The sequence below is a fragment of the Schistocerca americana genome, chromosome 4, assembly GCF_021461395.2.
Source record: "Schistocerca americana isolate TAMUIC-IGC-003095 chromosome 4, iqSchAmer2.1, whole genome shotgun sequence".
NCBI lineage: Eukaryota > Metazoa > Arthropoda > Insecta > Orthoptera > Acrididae > Schistocerca > Schistocerca americana.
Window position 1 is genome coordinate 301,877,282 of NC_060122.1, and position 17,022 is coordinate 301,894,303.

General features: G+C 42.4%; 1 protein-coding gene across 3 annotated transcripts in view; it reads right to left on the minus strand.

Moving 5' to 3' along the window:
- LOC124612700 (adhesion G protein-coupled receptor A3) overlaps positions 1-17,022 on the minus strand; it is a 193,851-nt gene that overhangs the window by 24,281 nt on the left and 152,548 nt on the right. For all 3 annotated transcript variants that reach the window (XM_047141048.1, XM_047141047.1, XM_047141049.1), the window contains 2 exons: positions 13,808-13,996; positions 1,331-1,435 (listed from right to left, as the gene is read on the minus strand). In XM_047141048.1, coding sequence (XP_046997004.1) covers positions 1,331-1,435; positions 13,808-13,996 — 294 coding nt within the window. The remainder of the gene's footprint in view (positions 1-1,330; positions 1,436-13,807; positions 13,997-17,022) is intronic.

The window sequence follows — 17,022 nt, forward strand, 5'->3', positions numbered from 1 at the left end:
ATCTTCTAATTTTTGGAAATGAAGAAGTTATGTAATGCTGACAGATTTTGGGGTTTGGTGATCAAGGAGGTGGTAGAGATTTGTCCACACGAAAAATTAATTAATTGGGAGAGTGGTTATCATCTCAGTTCAGCATAGGATCCCGCAGTTAGGAAAACTCGGCAGGAGTGCTCCATTGTGAAGGAGACTGTGGCTGGGACTGGAATAAATAGACACCGAGACTTGACACCTGCACTGGAGCTGCAACATGTGTCCCATCCACCACCAGCAGTGCCGAGTGCACCACGTGATTCCACTGGCGTGTGATTGGCCGGTAGGAGGAATCTGACAGCGGTCCAACGGCTATAAAGGAACACGCCAGACAGCATCTCGACACTATGCCTGAAGATGGTGGATACGGAATCCATTGAAACGTTGCGACAGGATAATGACGCCACTCACTTGATAAAAGATTTCAAAGTAAAAATGCTGACACACACCACTGCAATGTTTTAATTACTTTCTATGAACAATGTGCAAAAGGCACGACCTGGAGAAGGAAACCGGATGAAACTGTATCTCACAACATGTAGAAATTTCTCCAAAATCTTTTGCTTCAACATCATTTTATCCATTTCTCATGGTCTTCCCTACTGTTATGACACATCGCCTCCCCCAGTTTGCTCTCTCCAACTCTGTGCTCTAATTACAGTCTCTCTTTACCACTAATTTGCCTATCAGTTTATGTAGAAATTGTTTTCTTGTATTACCAGTCAGCTTTTGTAATATCCTCATCACTTAAATTTATATTTGGTCCTTGTCACATTCCTTCAAACTGACACTGAAGATTTCTTTCTCAAAAATTATATCAAATACACTGATGTGCAAGGTTGCATCACCTCTATCTTTTTCATTTTCACTGCAACCCCCTAACCCCCCCCTCTCTCTCTCTCTCTCTCTCTCTCTCTCTCTCTCTCTCTCTCTCTCTCTCCCTCACACACACACACACACACACACACACACACATACACACTCTTATTTTATGACTGAGGAGTCATATTTTCCCAGATGTATAAGTATCATCTACATAAAATTTATTCAGCAACTTCTTAAATCGTTGCTTCTTTTATTAAATCTAATATTTTCAAGTCTACATCAGTGTACAACAAATATGCCTTCAACTGCTTCACTTTAGAACAGACATTCTGTGTATAAATACACATCAGCCAACAAAATTTAAAATCATCTTTGTGTTAGAGTGATGTACATCAGCCTATTTCAACTACTAGCATAGCTGCTATTGAAACATTAGTGTATATAACAACATATTGGAGAAAGACTCTAAACTTACCTTATACTGACAGCCATCCACAGCAATGAGCACAGAGTAAGATAGTGTAGCAACAAGCCTACACTTTGACAGATTTTGATGTCTTCAGTTTGATAGATGCCTATGCTGTAGAGGAAAATAAATTTCATTTAATTCCATAGAATTCAACATTATAGTACTACAATATATTATATTTTTTAGCAACACAATGATAGAAAGTTTGTCTTGCAGAATGGGATAGTATATACAAAAGCAAAACCAAGTATCATTAACAAAAATGAGTGCAACAGCACAAATGAAGCTAGATGATACTTTTAAAAAAAGAGACTTCTTATCACTACACTAACAACAATAAGTCATGAGATGTTAGATCCTTCACTGAATTTGAAAAGTATTTAATACAGAATACTCTATTATACAGTATATGCATAAACCCATCATATGAATTTGGTGATGTAGATTGTATTTGGGATTGTCAGTTCTGTCGTTACTAGTCCCACAAATTAATTTCCGCCACAAAAATTCTGTCAGGTTTCATAAGGCTCTCACAAAAAAAACTCAGCCTTTATCATTCTCAGGCATTTAATAGAGGCTATTTACTGGTTTGTGAAGTAGCATTTCAGGATTAAAAGAAATGTAAAATGGGAATCTTCATGCTAATAAACTGTATCTAGTATGTGAGGGCATTTATCCCCCTCCCCCCCCCCCCCTCCCTTTTCCTTTTGGAATGAAGCTTGCAGAAGGCTAAGATATTGATATGTCATCAGGGGCAGTGTGGTTGGGACCCACAAACGAAGATAAGTGAAGGTATAAGACTGACTTTGTTGAATGTTTTATTTTGGACTTTGTCTAATCATAAAAAGGAAACTATGAAAACTTACAAACTGTATTTGCATTAACAAAACACACACACACACACACACACACACACACACACACACACACACATACACACACTATGTGATCAAAAGTATTTGGACACCTGGCACTTACAAGTTCATGGCTCCCTCCATTGGTAATGCTAGAATTCAATATGCTGTTGGCCCACCCTTAGCCTTGATGACAGCTTCCACTCTCACAGGCATATGTTCAATCAAGTGCTGGGAGGTTTCTTGGGGAAATGCAGCTCATTCTTCACAGAGTGCTGGACTGAGAGGGGGTATTGATGTGAGGTGGTAAGGCCTGGCACGAAGTCAGTGATCCAAAACATCCCAAAGGTGTTCTATAGGATTCAGGTCAGGACTCTGTGCAGGCCAGTCCGTTACAGAGATGTTACTGTTGTGGAACCACTCTGCCGCATGCCGTGCATTATGAACAGGTGCTCGATCGTGTTGAAAGATGTAATCGCCATCACCGAATTGCTCTTCAATGGTGGGAAGCAAGAAGGTGCTTAAAACATCAATGTAGGTCTGTGCTGTGATAGTGCCATGCAAAACAACAAGGGGTGCAAGCCCCCTCCATGAAAAACACGACCACACCATAACACCTTCTCCTCCGAATTTTACCGTTGGCGCTACACACACTGGCAGATGATGTTCACTGAGCATCCACCATAACTACACCCTGCCATCGGATTGCCACATTGTGTACCGTGACTCGTCACTCCACACAAAGTTTTTCCATTGTTCAATCATCCAATGTTTATGCTCCTTACACCAAGCGAGGTATCATTTGGCATTTACTGGAGTGACATGTGGCTTGTGCAGTTTGGAATTCCTGTGTGATGGTCTGGATAGATGTCTACCTATTACACATTAAGACCTTCTTAAAATGTCGACAATCTCTGTCAATCAACACTTTTGTGCTGTACGTGTCCCTTCATGTTTCTACTTCACTATTACATCAGAAACAGTGGACCCAGGGATGTTTAGGAGTGTGGAAATCTCATGTACAGACGTATGGCACAAGTGGCACCCAATCATCTGACCAGGTTCGAAGTCCGTGAGTTCTGCAGAGCACCCAATTCTGCTCTCTCATAACGTCTAATGACTACTGAGGTCGCTGATATGGAGTACCTGGGAGTAGGTGGCGGCACAATGCACCTAATATGAAAAACGTATGTTTTGAGGGAGGGATGTCCGGATACTTTTGATCACATAGAGAGAGAGAGAGAGAGAGAGAGAGAGAGAGAGAGAGAGAGAGAGAGAGAGATAGTGTGTGTGTGTGTGTGTGTGTGTGTGTGTGTGTGTGTGTGTGTGTGTGTGTGTGCATGAAATGTTTAGGATTATGAAGTGGAATTGCTGGCCAGTACTCCCTTCAGGAAGTGAAATATCAGTGCTGCAGATAAACACGCATAAAAATCCACAAGACTATGTCAGCTTTTGAAATTAATAGTACTTTCCTCATGGAGGATAGGGGGATAGTTTGGGGAAAGATAAAAAGGTAGGACAGGTCACTTAGACCCCAGGCTGAGGAGGACTCACCTGTTTTGAGAATGAGAGGATACAAAGATGAAAGAGGTCACAATATCAGAGAGAGTAGGAAGAGAAAGTGGTAAACACAGTGGCAGCTCCAATCCAAAGTGCTTGAAAATGGCCTATGGCTGAAACTGGCCAATTGCATGGATAATGAAAAGAATAGTGGTTACTTGGACCAGATTTTCATTCTCAAAATATGCTGAGGCTGTGACTCCTCCCACAAAAAAAAAAAAAAAAAAAAAAAAAAAAAAAAAAAAAAAAAAAAAAAAAAAAAAAAAAAAAATTACAAAAATAATAAAAACAGAGAAGTAAAAATGATATTTAAGAAAGAGAAGTGAATCATGCAATTAAAAACCAGGAAAAAGTTCTTCAGTTCACAGATGATGCCAACTAAGTGAGAAATAAAAATGGATGAAGAGAAAAAGAAATGAATGGTGCATTCAAGAACTATGCACTATTCACATTCCTTCCTCTTAATCTATTTTTACTTTTCACTCCATTATCATCTGTCAAAAGCTGTGCCAGTGCTTACCATTGTACACTAACCTCCTACTCTCTCTGAGCCCCTCCTTCGCCTCTCTTTTCCATTTTGTCCTTCTTGTCCTCAAAACAGGTTGGGCCGCTATCATTCTTAGGTCTAAGTGACATGCCCTTCCTTCTTACCCTTCCCCAATCCATCCCACTCTCCTCCCAGCGGAAGGAATTATTACTTCTGGCAGTACTGATATCTTGCTGCATGAAAGTAAGTAATAGCCAGCAAATCTGTCTCATAATTTTTAAAACTGCTAATTACTCTTTCAAATAACTAGCCCAAGACCTCAACACTTTGTCAGCATACTTTCTACTCTGCCAGTCTTCCATGTCTTATTCCATGCCCAATCCGTTTTCTGCCTAGGTGGACCTCTGAGTATCTTTCAAGTAGGTTACATCAAGACAGGCTGGTTTCATTACAGCTTCAAAAGCAGACAATGTGAGCAGGCAGGTTAGAATTTAATGTCCTGCTGATACCAGTAGAGACTGAACACTAACTTATATGGAAAACGACATGGATGGAAAATGAATGTGGGGTCACTATATCTACATCTATACTCTGCAAACCACTGTGAGGTGCATGGCAGATGGTACAACCCACTGTACCAGCTATTAGGGTTTCTTTCTGTTCCATTCAGATATAATACATGGGAAGAATGATTGTTTGAATGCCTCCGTCTGTGCAGTAATTACTCTAATTTCATCCTCATGATCCCTATGTGAGTGATACATAGAAGACAGTAGTATATTCCTAGAATCATCATTTAAAGCCTGTTCCTGAAACTTTGTTAATACACTTTTGCGGGATAGTTTATGTCTATCTTCAAAAGTTTTCCAGTTCAGTTCCTTCAGTTCACTCATTGATATTATAGTCATAGGATACTTTTTTTTTTAAGTGAACAGTTTTGGATTTCTGAACATTTATAAGCTCCCAATCTTTGTACCACTTTGAAATCTTATCAAGATCTGATTGAATATTTATGCAGCTTCCTTCAGATAGTACTTCATTATATATAACTGCATCATCTGCAAAATATTGCCTGTTACCTGAAGAAAAGTGATTGAATTCACTGGAAATGTTTATGGAAACAACAGAAAAGTTAGAATCCAGCTCCTCCAAAATGAAGGTCTAATAGCTCAAAGATTGCAGCACCATGCTACTTAACAACTAAATTGTTTCATTTGTAAGTGTTGTACCTTTTTATCCTGAGCTATGACCCCAGAGTCTTCCTGGTAAACATGCCACTTACTATGCAGATGGCACTTGGCCACTATATTCCATTTACAATGGTGGAAGGTATCTAGTGTTTGGATACTGGTTGGAGGAACATCATAATTAATATGTCTCATTTTTAGCTCAAAAAGTATTCAATGTTCATTCATTCACCTTCTGACACATTACTTCTAAAACATGTCTATATTATCTTCCATCCTTTAGAAAGGTGAACCATTTGAACCATTTTCAACACAGGGATGAATCAAGGTAACCACTTACCATACAGTGGAGCTGTTAAGCAACAGAAAAGCACATAAATAGGAACTGGAAGATGGTAGTTCAGTTCATGGACTTTCATTCTTTTTCAGAATACAAAGACACATACACAGTTACATTTTCTCATTGATGTGGACCAAAGTCTATTTGCGACTCAATGCTTCCACTACTTGGGGAGAATCTTCATTAATTCCACTGTTTGAAATCATTTTCAGTATCCACATTCCTTGGTTTTACTTCAGCAATGCCAAAACAATATTTTAAATGTGTTGTTTCAGTATGCTGCTACATTTTTTGCTACAAGACTTTCAATACACTGTTGTGCTACAGCATAACATGCCTTCTTTTCATGGACAAATACAAACAAGGCATTTGATTTCTCCGCCAGTTCTGCCACTTGACCACTCTAGGATTTAATGGACAGCTATTTTGTGCTTTCTTGGGTTTAATGCTCTTCACACAACACTGATTAAACAGTAGTTCTCAGCATTTCTTCTGTAATTCTTTCTATTATGATTACACACTAAGTGAGGTAAAAAAATCAAGTTCTGTAATTATTTGGTTTTCCTTTTCTTCTGTTTTAAAATACAAAGAAAATGAAACATTTAATCTAGTCTTTGTTCATTTTCCCTGGTGCTGTTTTTTGGCCCAACTGTTGAAATCCTTGTGCTCTGATTCCCTTACTGTATTAGCATACAGCAAAGAAATGGAGGAGGTGTTGCTATTGTTGCTAAGAACTATGTCAAGTATGAAGCAACCGATGTACATGATTTTTGTTTAGACCAACATTTAGAAGCATGTGCCATTGAATTTTCTGTAAGTATTCTATCCTCTTAATTGCAGCAATTAGGGAATCTTGACCTCTTTTTGAAGCAACTCAACTTACTTTTACTGCACCTATTTAAATGCAGAAGAAATACTGTAGTTCTTGGAGACTTCAGTATCAACTTCCTAACACAGAGTAGTGGGAAGAGACACCTGGAAAATTTGATTTACTCTTACAACATAGGCACAGTGGTCAATTTTCCAACCAGAGTAACTTCAAATTCAAGCACGCTAATTGACAACGTATTTATAGACCAAGGGGAATCATTATTAATAAAATATTAAATGGTCTTTCTGATCATGGCGGTCACAAAGCTACAATTAATAATATGAACTTCTGGCAGAATAAAACTGAGCCCCAATGGAAGGTGTTCAGATCCATAAATGATGAATCAATTTAGGCCTTTAAATCATATCTCCAAAATGCAAATTACAAACACATATATTCTGAAACAGAGGTCAATTCCAAACATAATCTGTTTTACAAAAGCAATTTTTGGAGTGACAAAGTAACTTTTAAGGCAAGTGGCATGGTGGACAGACCTGACTGTGTATACTGGGATTCTATGAATCTTCATGTGCCATTGGAGACAGAATTAAACTTCCTGGTTTGAGTGTTTGGGCAGGAATTTTCAGCAGTGGGTTCACTGGGCATTATTTTTTTTAACATACTGGCAATTCTGTAAGTTACCACCCCTCAAAGAAGTGTTGTTACAACTGGAATATTGTCCACTTCTTGAACACATGCAACTGGTTAAGAAAAAGTTGGATGGCAACTAGATGGAGCACACCCACATTATGGAGCTATTGTGAGAGACTTTTTAAATGAAAACTTTGATGAATGGATAGGCAGACCACGTACTACTGAATGGTCTCCACGCTCTCCGTGTATCACACCCATGGATTTTTTCAATTTGGGGTACACTAAAAAATGGGGTTTGTTCCACCAAGATTCATGATGATGACGAGTTTAAGGGACAAATCCAATCAGAATTTGAAAAACTAAAGTTGTGGAAGATCTGTGACAAAATTTGTAAATCGGTGTTTAAAAGATCCAATGTTTGCTTAGAACAGCATGGAAACCTGAGCATCTTTTGTAAGCTCACTGAACTCTACATGTATTTTTGTGTTGACAATAAACTTTTATTTTCATTTGCTTCATATTATTGCACAACACGCATTTTTTGACAACTGACTTATGGCCCACAGTATTTTGTTCTTTATTTCACAGTATAATTTTATTTACAATCAACTGTTTTCAATGTCACATGATTGTGATGAGTAATTTTTTCTGTGGTAGAAATGAACAGCCTATCTGACTAGTCTCTTCCTGCCTCTGCTGAAGTTAGTCACACACCACTTACTTCAAACTATGCTCTAAACATGCCAATGTTCAAATTATGAACTCGCATCACAACTGTCTTTTTCTCTTACATGTAGCTGTGACACTTAGGTGTGAACTATGGTCAAGGCTCTTTTATTGGTGTTTTGAAATGGCTTGATAATACCCTCACTCACATACACTATGCCAGGTTCAGTATTTTCACTGATTATTAAGACTACATAATTTCTCATATCTTCTTTATTTGTACGTGGATGCAGTACGCAATACTTCTTTCAATGACTTGCTTATTCAATACAACTCTTGCCAATACGTGGCTTGTGTATAATGGCATGTAAAACTTTTACATAGATGCTTTTGTGTAGCATTAGGGCTTTAAAATGTATGACAAGCATTACTTCTTGGATGTGCTATCAGACAATCAACAGTTTAAGATTCACCAATTAATTTTTGTGAAGAGGTCTGCTTTTTCTGACAAGTTAGGATAAATCTATTCATAGAGATTAATTTGCTATCTTGATTACAGCTCTTCACATTCTTACCTCACTGCATACATATTTGCTGTTTATGCTAGCAGACAGTACATGTAGTAACACTGTTCACGTTTACGTCGCACTTCACTTAGCGTAGACCGGGACTGTGTCCTAGGCATGCCCGATGTTAACTGACTGGGCATGGCCCGCGCTGCCTGAGTTGTTGTTGTCGTTGTTGTTGTTGTTACGCCGCGTACCCTCTGGTGGACGGGACTCTACTTGCAGCAACTACCGTCCGTGACGCGCCGTGCCAATGTGTGCCTCCCACGATCTTTCTGGTGGCTACAGCACTCCTCCTCCTTCGGGGGGTGAAGCCACTGTGATCCACTGCGTCGGAAGGTGGAGCGTCGGGCAGAAGCGATGACCTCCACATCCATTGGAAGGCCTGAGTCGAGGGGATCTGCCAACCCTCGAGCCAGAACCTTCGAATACGGCTGGAAGTGACCCACACGAAGAAGCCCCCGTCGTCCCACCACCGGAGCCTGGGACAGAACGGGCGACAAATTGTCGAACTCCGGATCCTGTTCCACCTCGGGAGGGGCAAGACTCAGTGGCGGGGATGATGGGGAAGGGACGACCACAGGTGAACCAGCCTCCTGAGAAACCGGGCCTGCGAGGGGGGCCGGCTCTCGCTCGGGCATGTCGAATGATGGTGATGCCGGTGCTGGAGCTACTGGAGGCTGTCAAGGCTGAGAACCATTGCAGTGTGGCAGAGTCACAGCGGGGAGAGGCGGTAACGGTCCCTGAGAAACCAACATGGGTGCCGGCAATGGGGAAGCCGGTGTCCGAGAGGTCGGAGGGTGGGTGTCCAAACGTGGACATAGCTGATTTTGGTGACGACGTACCACCCGGTCCCCCGCCTGCAAGGTATAGAGCCGGCGGCCATTTCGGTGCAGGACCACCGCCGGTATCCAACGTGGATTGCGACCAAACCCACGTGCCCAGACCGACATACCCACTGGAAAGCCAGGTACTCTGTTTTGCGAAGACTGGCGAGGACCAGGCAGGAGGAGGTGCAGGAGAGTCCTAGGTTGGCGCCCATGGAGGAGCTCTGCGGGGCTGCGTTCTCCTATTGGTGTGGTCCGGTATGCCATCAGGAAAAACGTCAATGCCTCCTCCGCACGAAATTCGTGCATATACTTTTTCATCTGTGTCTTAAATGTGCGCACCATGCGCTCGGCTTCCCCATTCGATTGTGGATGGGAGGGGGGAGAGCAAACGTGCCGAATACCGAAGCGCCTACAAAAATCCTGGAAGGTCTGCGAAATAAACTGTGGTCCATTGTCCGAGACCAGGGTGATTGGCAGACCTTCCACAGAAACGATTTTTGCTAGTGCCTGGATTGCAACATCTGAAATGGTTGAGGAGCAGCGAACCACATATAGGAATCAGGAATAAGCATCAATGACAATGAGCCAAAAGCCATTGAGAAATGGGCCCGTAAAATCGATGTGAACACGTTCCCATGCTTGGGTTGCCGGCGGCCATGAAGAGAACACTGCCCTGGGAGACGCCTGTTGGCTCGCACACTGGGAACATGCGGCCACCACGTGCTCAATTTCTCTGTCAATACCGGGCCAATACACATGTCCGCGAGCCAAGGTTTTAGTACGGGAAACACCCCAGTGCCCCGCATGTAATAACGTGAGGACCTCCCTTCGTAAACTTGCAGGAACAACCACGCGAGGAGCTGTATCATCGGTAGCCAGAAGGAGAACTCCTTAAAAGACCGAGAGGCGGTCTCGTAGAATAAAATAATTACGAAGAGGGTCCGAGGCCCGGCCTGGAGGGCGGGATGACCACCCCTGCTGAATGAGGCGAACTAGTTGCCGGAGAACAGGGTCAGCTGCCGTTTCCCAGGTGACTCGAGAACTAGTGATCGGGAAGCCATCAACCGCTTGGCGGGATGCTACATCCAAATGAAAACACATAATCTCCTCTCGATCGAACGTAGGATCCGGGCCCACCGGAAGACGGGAAAGAGCATTGGCGTTGGCATGCTGTCCTGTAGGGCGAAAATGAATGTCATAATGGTACTTAGAGAGGAACAAGGCCCAGCGCTGTAGTCTGTGGGCTGCCCTATCCGGAATCTGAGAGGCGGGGCCAAATAACGATATTAACGGCTTATGGTCAGTGATTAACTGAAACTTCGTGCCATACAAGAAAGGGTGAAACTTGGTAACAGCGTAGACAATGGCCAAAGCCTCTTTTTCCACCTGGGAGTAATGGGCCTGTGCAGGACTAAGAGTTTTAGAGGCAAACGCCAGTGGTTGCTCGGAACCATCTGCGTTGCGATGAGCCAGGATCGCCCCCACCCCATACTGCGAAGCATCTGTAGCCAGGACCAACGGCTAATGGGGGTCAAAAGTAGCCAAACAAGGCGCCGACGTGAGGAGGCCCTTCAACGAGGTGAACGCTCGCTCGCATGCAGGCGACCAATCAAAAGGAACTCCCTTGCGCAGAAGGCAGTACAGGGGGCGGGCTATGGTGGAAGCCCTGGGAATGAACCGGTGATAATAGGCTATCTTGCCTAAAAAAACTTGTAACTCTTTCAGCGAAGCAGGCCGAGGAAGGTCGACGATACCTTGGACCAAACTTCCTAGTGGCTGGACGCCGTGCCGAGAGATGGTGTAGCCCACATACTCAATGGACGGTTGGAAGAAGTTTGACTTATGCAGGTTGCAACGCAAGCCACAGATCTGAATTTAAGAGAGAGGGTGCGAAGGTTGTGCAAGTGTTCCTTTGTGCTGCGGCCTGTGACAATTATGTCATCCAGGTAATTAATACAATGAGGGATTGTCGCCGTGACGTGCTCAAAATAACTCTGGATTATCGCTGGGGCACTGGATATTCCGAAGGCCAACCGCTGGTATTGGTAAAGGCCAAATGGGGTGTTGACGACCGCCAGCCGTTTGGAGTCCTCATCAAGTGATATCTGATGATAAGCCTCCGAAAGATCGATTTTCGAAAAATATTGGCCTCCCGCCACGGCGGAGAACAATTCATCAGCACGAGGCAAAGGATAGGTGTCCACCACCAATTGGGAATTAATGGTGGCCTTGAAATCGCCACAAAGACGTAATTTTACCGAGGGCTTCCTTAAAATAATGAGGGGCGAAGCCCACTCACTAGAAGAAATGGGAAGAACGACCCCTAGGGCTGTCAGCTGGTCTAGCTCTTTCTTTACCTGAGGGCGGAGAGCCAAGGGGATCTGCCTCGCGCGTAGAGAACGCGGGCGAGCCGACGCCTTCAACGTTAAGTGAGCTTCAAAATCTGAAACATGCCCCAGGCCCTCCTCAAAGATATCTGGAAAGTCTGAGATCAAAGATTCCAATGATTGATAGGGAACATCTTTGGAGACCAACTGTATGGTGTCAGCGATAGAAAAACCGAAAGCTTGAAAGGCATCCAGGCCAAAAAGGTTAGCGGAGCTCTCATCACTGACAACAATAAAAGTAATAGGCCGAGTGACTGATTTGTAAGTCGCGTTGGTAGTGAATTGACCCAGTAGTGGAATGAAATGTTTACCATAACCGCGTAGACGCCGGTAAACTGGCGCTAACGGGGGCGATCCAAGGTCGGAATAAGTTTGTGCATTCAACAACGTAACTGCCGCGCCCGTATCTACTTCCAGTTGTAACCAGCGCGACCGAACTGACACCTCGATAAAGAGTTTGCGTGCCGATGCGTCGGGAGCCTGGCCCGATGAAACTTCCTGAATGTCAACGTCCATGTCCTCTGTACCTGCTTCCTTCGAGTCTTTTGAGGCTGAGCGGCAAACTTTAGCAATGTGACCTTTTTTATTACATTTGCGACAAACGGTCCAACGCTGTGGGCACTCTGACCGATCATGATGTATATAGCACGACGCACAGGACGGCAACAGGGGCTGGCGGCCGGAATTCTGTTTACGCGCCGTGCGGGAGCGGCCGTAACGGCTGGATTGTACCGCTCGCACGTCGTCCACCCCAGACACAGTGGATGCGGCCATGCCGCCCTGAACCGCCGCGACGTAGCACCACGCTTCTAGCTGTTGACCTGCGGCATGAGAGACTTCATACGATTGAGCAATGGACAGGACTTCCTCAAGGGAAGGGTCTTCTAACTGCAGGGCCCGTTGCCGGACCTCCCTATCAGGAGCTGAACGAACAATGACGTCGCGTACCATAACGTGGGCATATGACTCTCGCGACTGCTCCGTGACAAAATGACACTTGCGACTAAGACTGTGCAGGGTAGCGGCCCACACCCGGTAAGACTGATGGCGCTGTTTCTTGCATTGATAGAACTCGACCCTAGCTGCCACAACATGCATGCGGCGGCGATAATATGAAGACAGCAATGAACACAATGCGTCAAAAGACAAGGATGAGGGTTCCTGCAACGGCGCTAGCTGCCGTAAAACTTGGTACAGTGAGGGAGATATCCAAGACACGAAGAGAGCTCGACATACCTCCGCATCGGTAACATGAAACGCCTGGAAATGCTGCCGAAGGCGATATTCATATGTGTCCCAATCCTCCGCCGTCTCGTCATACAGGGAAAAGGGAGGAGGGAAATGCGCTGGAGCAGATGGCATGGAGAGCAACACCGGAAGCACTTGTTTCATGGTGGCCATGAGCTCCGTCTGCTGCTCAACCAAAACCTGCACTAAATCCTCCATGCCGTGGAGAAGCTGCGAAACCTGAACAACAACGCAACACGCGAAAGAACGACCCTACTCGTCGCCAATTGTGTAGTAACACTGTTCACGTTTACGTCGCACTTCATTTAGCGTAGACCGGGACTGTGTCCTAGGCATGCCCGATGTTAACTGACTGGGCACGGCCCGTGCTGCCTGAGTTGTTGTTGTTGTTGTTACGCCGGCAGAGGTCGCGTCCGAATTCTCGCGTGCCCTCTGGTGGACGGGACTCTACTTGCGGCAACTATCATCCGTGACGCGCCGTGCTGATGTGCGCCTCCCGCGATCTTTCTGGTGGCTACTGCAGTACATTCCATCTGGACATTCAATTAGCCTCCTGTATCTGACTGTGATTTACCATGGCAGATTGCATTGTTGTTTGGCAACAACAAGAAATATGTACACTAATGTTATTTCTCTCTCAACTCGTGAGAAATTACATTCCCAATTTAAAATAATATTCTTTACACTATGTCACACTTATTGACAATCTGCACAATTAGCTGATCATGGTGCGAGAAACATTTATCAAGTACAAAGTATCACTTTTCAAGGTGTACTAGCTTAAATCGATGAGTTTTAATACAGTCTTATTAAGTGAAAGTATACAGAACAGTACTGAGAGAAAACATGAGTTTTTTGCATTATTCTAACGAAGGAGTAATTCAGATACGTACCTGAACAGAAAGCAAAGAACAGCCATAGCTATCCATGTATTTACAAGGGAATGCTTGGATTTTTTTGACATCTGGATTGACTCATGGCAAACAATATAAGTCACAATTGTTGTCACTAAGCAGATTACATTCACAAAGCTTCCAAAATATATTGTGGGATGTGAATATCGAAATTTGGCTCCTGGAAGTCTGGAAGAAGAGAAAGATATTACAAAGGTGTACTAAGATAATTCGACTTCGTCCTTATTTCATTTATACATGATGGACAGGAAAAGCAATAACCTTTACACTTCCATACATGCAAGTATTTGTCCTTTAATCAAAAAGGAGTTAGCACCAAGTTCTCTGATTCTCCTCAAAAGAAGATTTATCATTATTTTAAAATTAAGCTTCCAGTTTTATTGTAGCATACAACTTCACAAAGAAGGCAGGAGACAAATGTACAGACTGAATGACTATGGTTCACTAAATTATCACTTAAGCACAATCCAGTGGAATAGATGAAGGCACGGATAAATTCTTGGCAACATCTATGAGTACCTGTGTACCGCCATAATTATCTGTTCCTAAAATTAGTAGTGGCATGTTCAGTATATATGTGGAACAGCTTCAGTGATTTAGGTGACTCTTGAATTCAAGTAAGTTTTAAACAGAGTGCATTCTACTAGACACTAATCAGCATGATCATTTGAAACCAGGGAGCATCTACTTTATACAAGCTTCAATACCATGAGAAGGAAAGTTGCTACTTACCATATAGCGGAGACGCTGAGTTGCAGATAGGCACAACAAAAAACCTTTCACAATTAAAGCTTTCGGTCATTGGCCTTCGTCGACAACACACACACACACACACACACACACACACACACACACACACACACACACGACCAATAAAGCAGTCTGACAATACAAGTGAGCCACATTGAGAGTTAATTGACAAACATTGTAAAAGTCTCAAGAAGATGAATAGAATCCTTCACCATTAGACATAATAGCAACATTGTGAAAACAACAAATATACACAATTTTTAATAATTATTTCATTTGTATTATTGAACAACCAACTTATATCATAGATGCCCATGTCAAGGCCCCATGTCACCTCACTGAATGTAGCAGGTTTGAATTTATGGAGGAAAGAACAAATATTCATCTAGATGGAATGGCACGTCCTGTGCAATTATTAAAGCTTTCTTAAAAACAATCTCAAGACCTATTATCTATCTGACTAATCGCAGCATCAGAGACAACATTTGTCCAAATATTTTAAAGATGAGTGTTTTGAAACAAGTGCTTAAGAAGGGAAGCACACAAGATATCTCCAACTACAGGCCAATATCATTTATTCTCATCTTTAGTAACAATATTAGGAAAAGGATAGATGACTACTCACCTTAAAGATGACCCATTGAGTTGCAAACAAGTACAACGAAAAGACCATTATAAATTATAGCTTTTCGCCAAAGCCTTCTTTAGCAAAGAAAATACACACACATTCGCACAAGGAAGCACACCTCATCCACACATTACCACTGCCACCAGCTGTTCCAAACTTTAGCAAGACATTCAAAAGTATTATCCTGTCCCAGCTTCAGGCCTTCTTCACAAAATGCAAAACCAGTGTTTGAAAAGAAAAGTAAGGAAGGTGTTACCAACAATAGACTGATATAATTAATTGCCACGAGTATTGAGATAACCAGAAGTATTATCCTGTCCGAGTTTAGTGCAGTCTTCACAAAATACAAAATGCTTAGGGGTTCTCAGAATGGCTTTAGAAAAGAGCTAAGTAGCACAACTACAGCAATCACACAGTTCTCCCATGACCAGTATTGTTTGTTGGACCAGAGGATGCAGACTGCCGGTACATTTTTAGGGCTTCCATAAGCTTTCAACTCAGTAAATCATATGAAACTTCTAAAAAAACTGTAGTAATGTTGTATCAAGTATCCATCCAAGCATCGTCTACCCATATATCTGTTGAATCATAAGTAACGCACTGAACTGACATATAAACTAAATGATAAGACTGTAAACTTTCAATCCACCAATGATACAGTAATACAAGGTGTACCTTAGGGAACAATCCTTGGTCCCTTTCTCTCTCTCATATACATTAATGACATTGCACAACCCATGAACTACCATATAATAAGCTAAGCTGATGACACTTCAGTCTTCTTCTTTGGAAGAGAGTATAAGGAGCTAGTACCTTTCATTACTAGTGATGTAACAGAATTAACTAAATACATCTATGATCAGAACCTCAAGATGAATATCACCGAACCTCAGTTACTGGTATTTAAAATACGCACTTCTCACCACATCCATGTAAATAACGAATGTAACTTCTCAGGAACACAACTGGCACTTGTAAATTACTGGGTGTGTACACTAATAAAAATCTGTGTTAATTTTCTATTTTGAAAAGTTAGTAGCACCTTATATCTTCTTAGCCAATTCATAAAGATAGTTCCTAGCAAAATATTAAAAATGTGTACTATGGAACGATTTATCCTTTTCAGAATGAGATTTTCACTCTGCAGCGGAGTGTGCGCTGATATGAAACTTCCTGGCAGATTAAAACTGTGTGTCCGACCGAGACTCGAACTCGGGACCTTTGCCTTTCGCGGGCAAGTGCTCTAGCAACTGAGCTACCGAAGCACGACTCACGCCCGGTACTCACAGCTTTACTTCTGCCAGTATCCTTTTATTTTCTACGAGATCGAATTAAGTGGCTGTGCAGTTGAGGTTCACCTAAAAAATGTATTGCTGTTACAGAAAAGGGGTATAAGACTTATGCAAGTGATAGGCCTTACAGAATCATGCAGTGAAATGTTTGTACACCAAAAATACTTAACAATATATTATGTATACAAATCTAAATTACTTAAATTTTTATGGGTCGACCAAATGACATTATCAAGTGGAATGATGTGCATAATCACAACACAGATTAAATATAACTACTTTAGGCAAAGACAAAAAATAAAAATAACAGATTGTAGCCTATACATCAAGGATTCAATTTCATTTAACAAACTATCAAATTCTAAAGGGGAATTATTTTGGTGCAAAATCAGAATCTTCTCTGATAGAAAAATGTTCATATTCATTTAACAAATTTTAAGGCATGCTTGTGATATAACCTGTAGCATATCAGCTGCAAAGTAATAAATGTGTAAAATAGATATACGATGCAACAATTGTTGTGT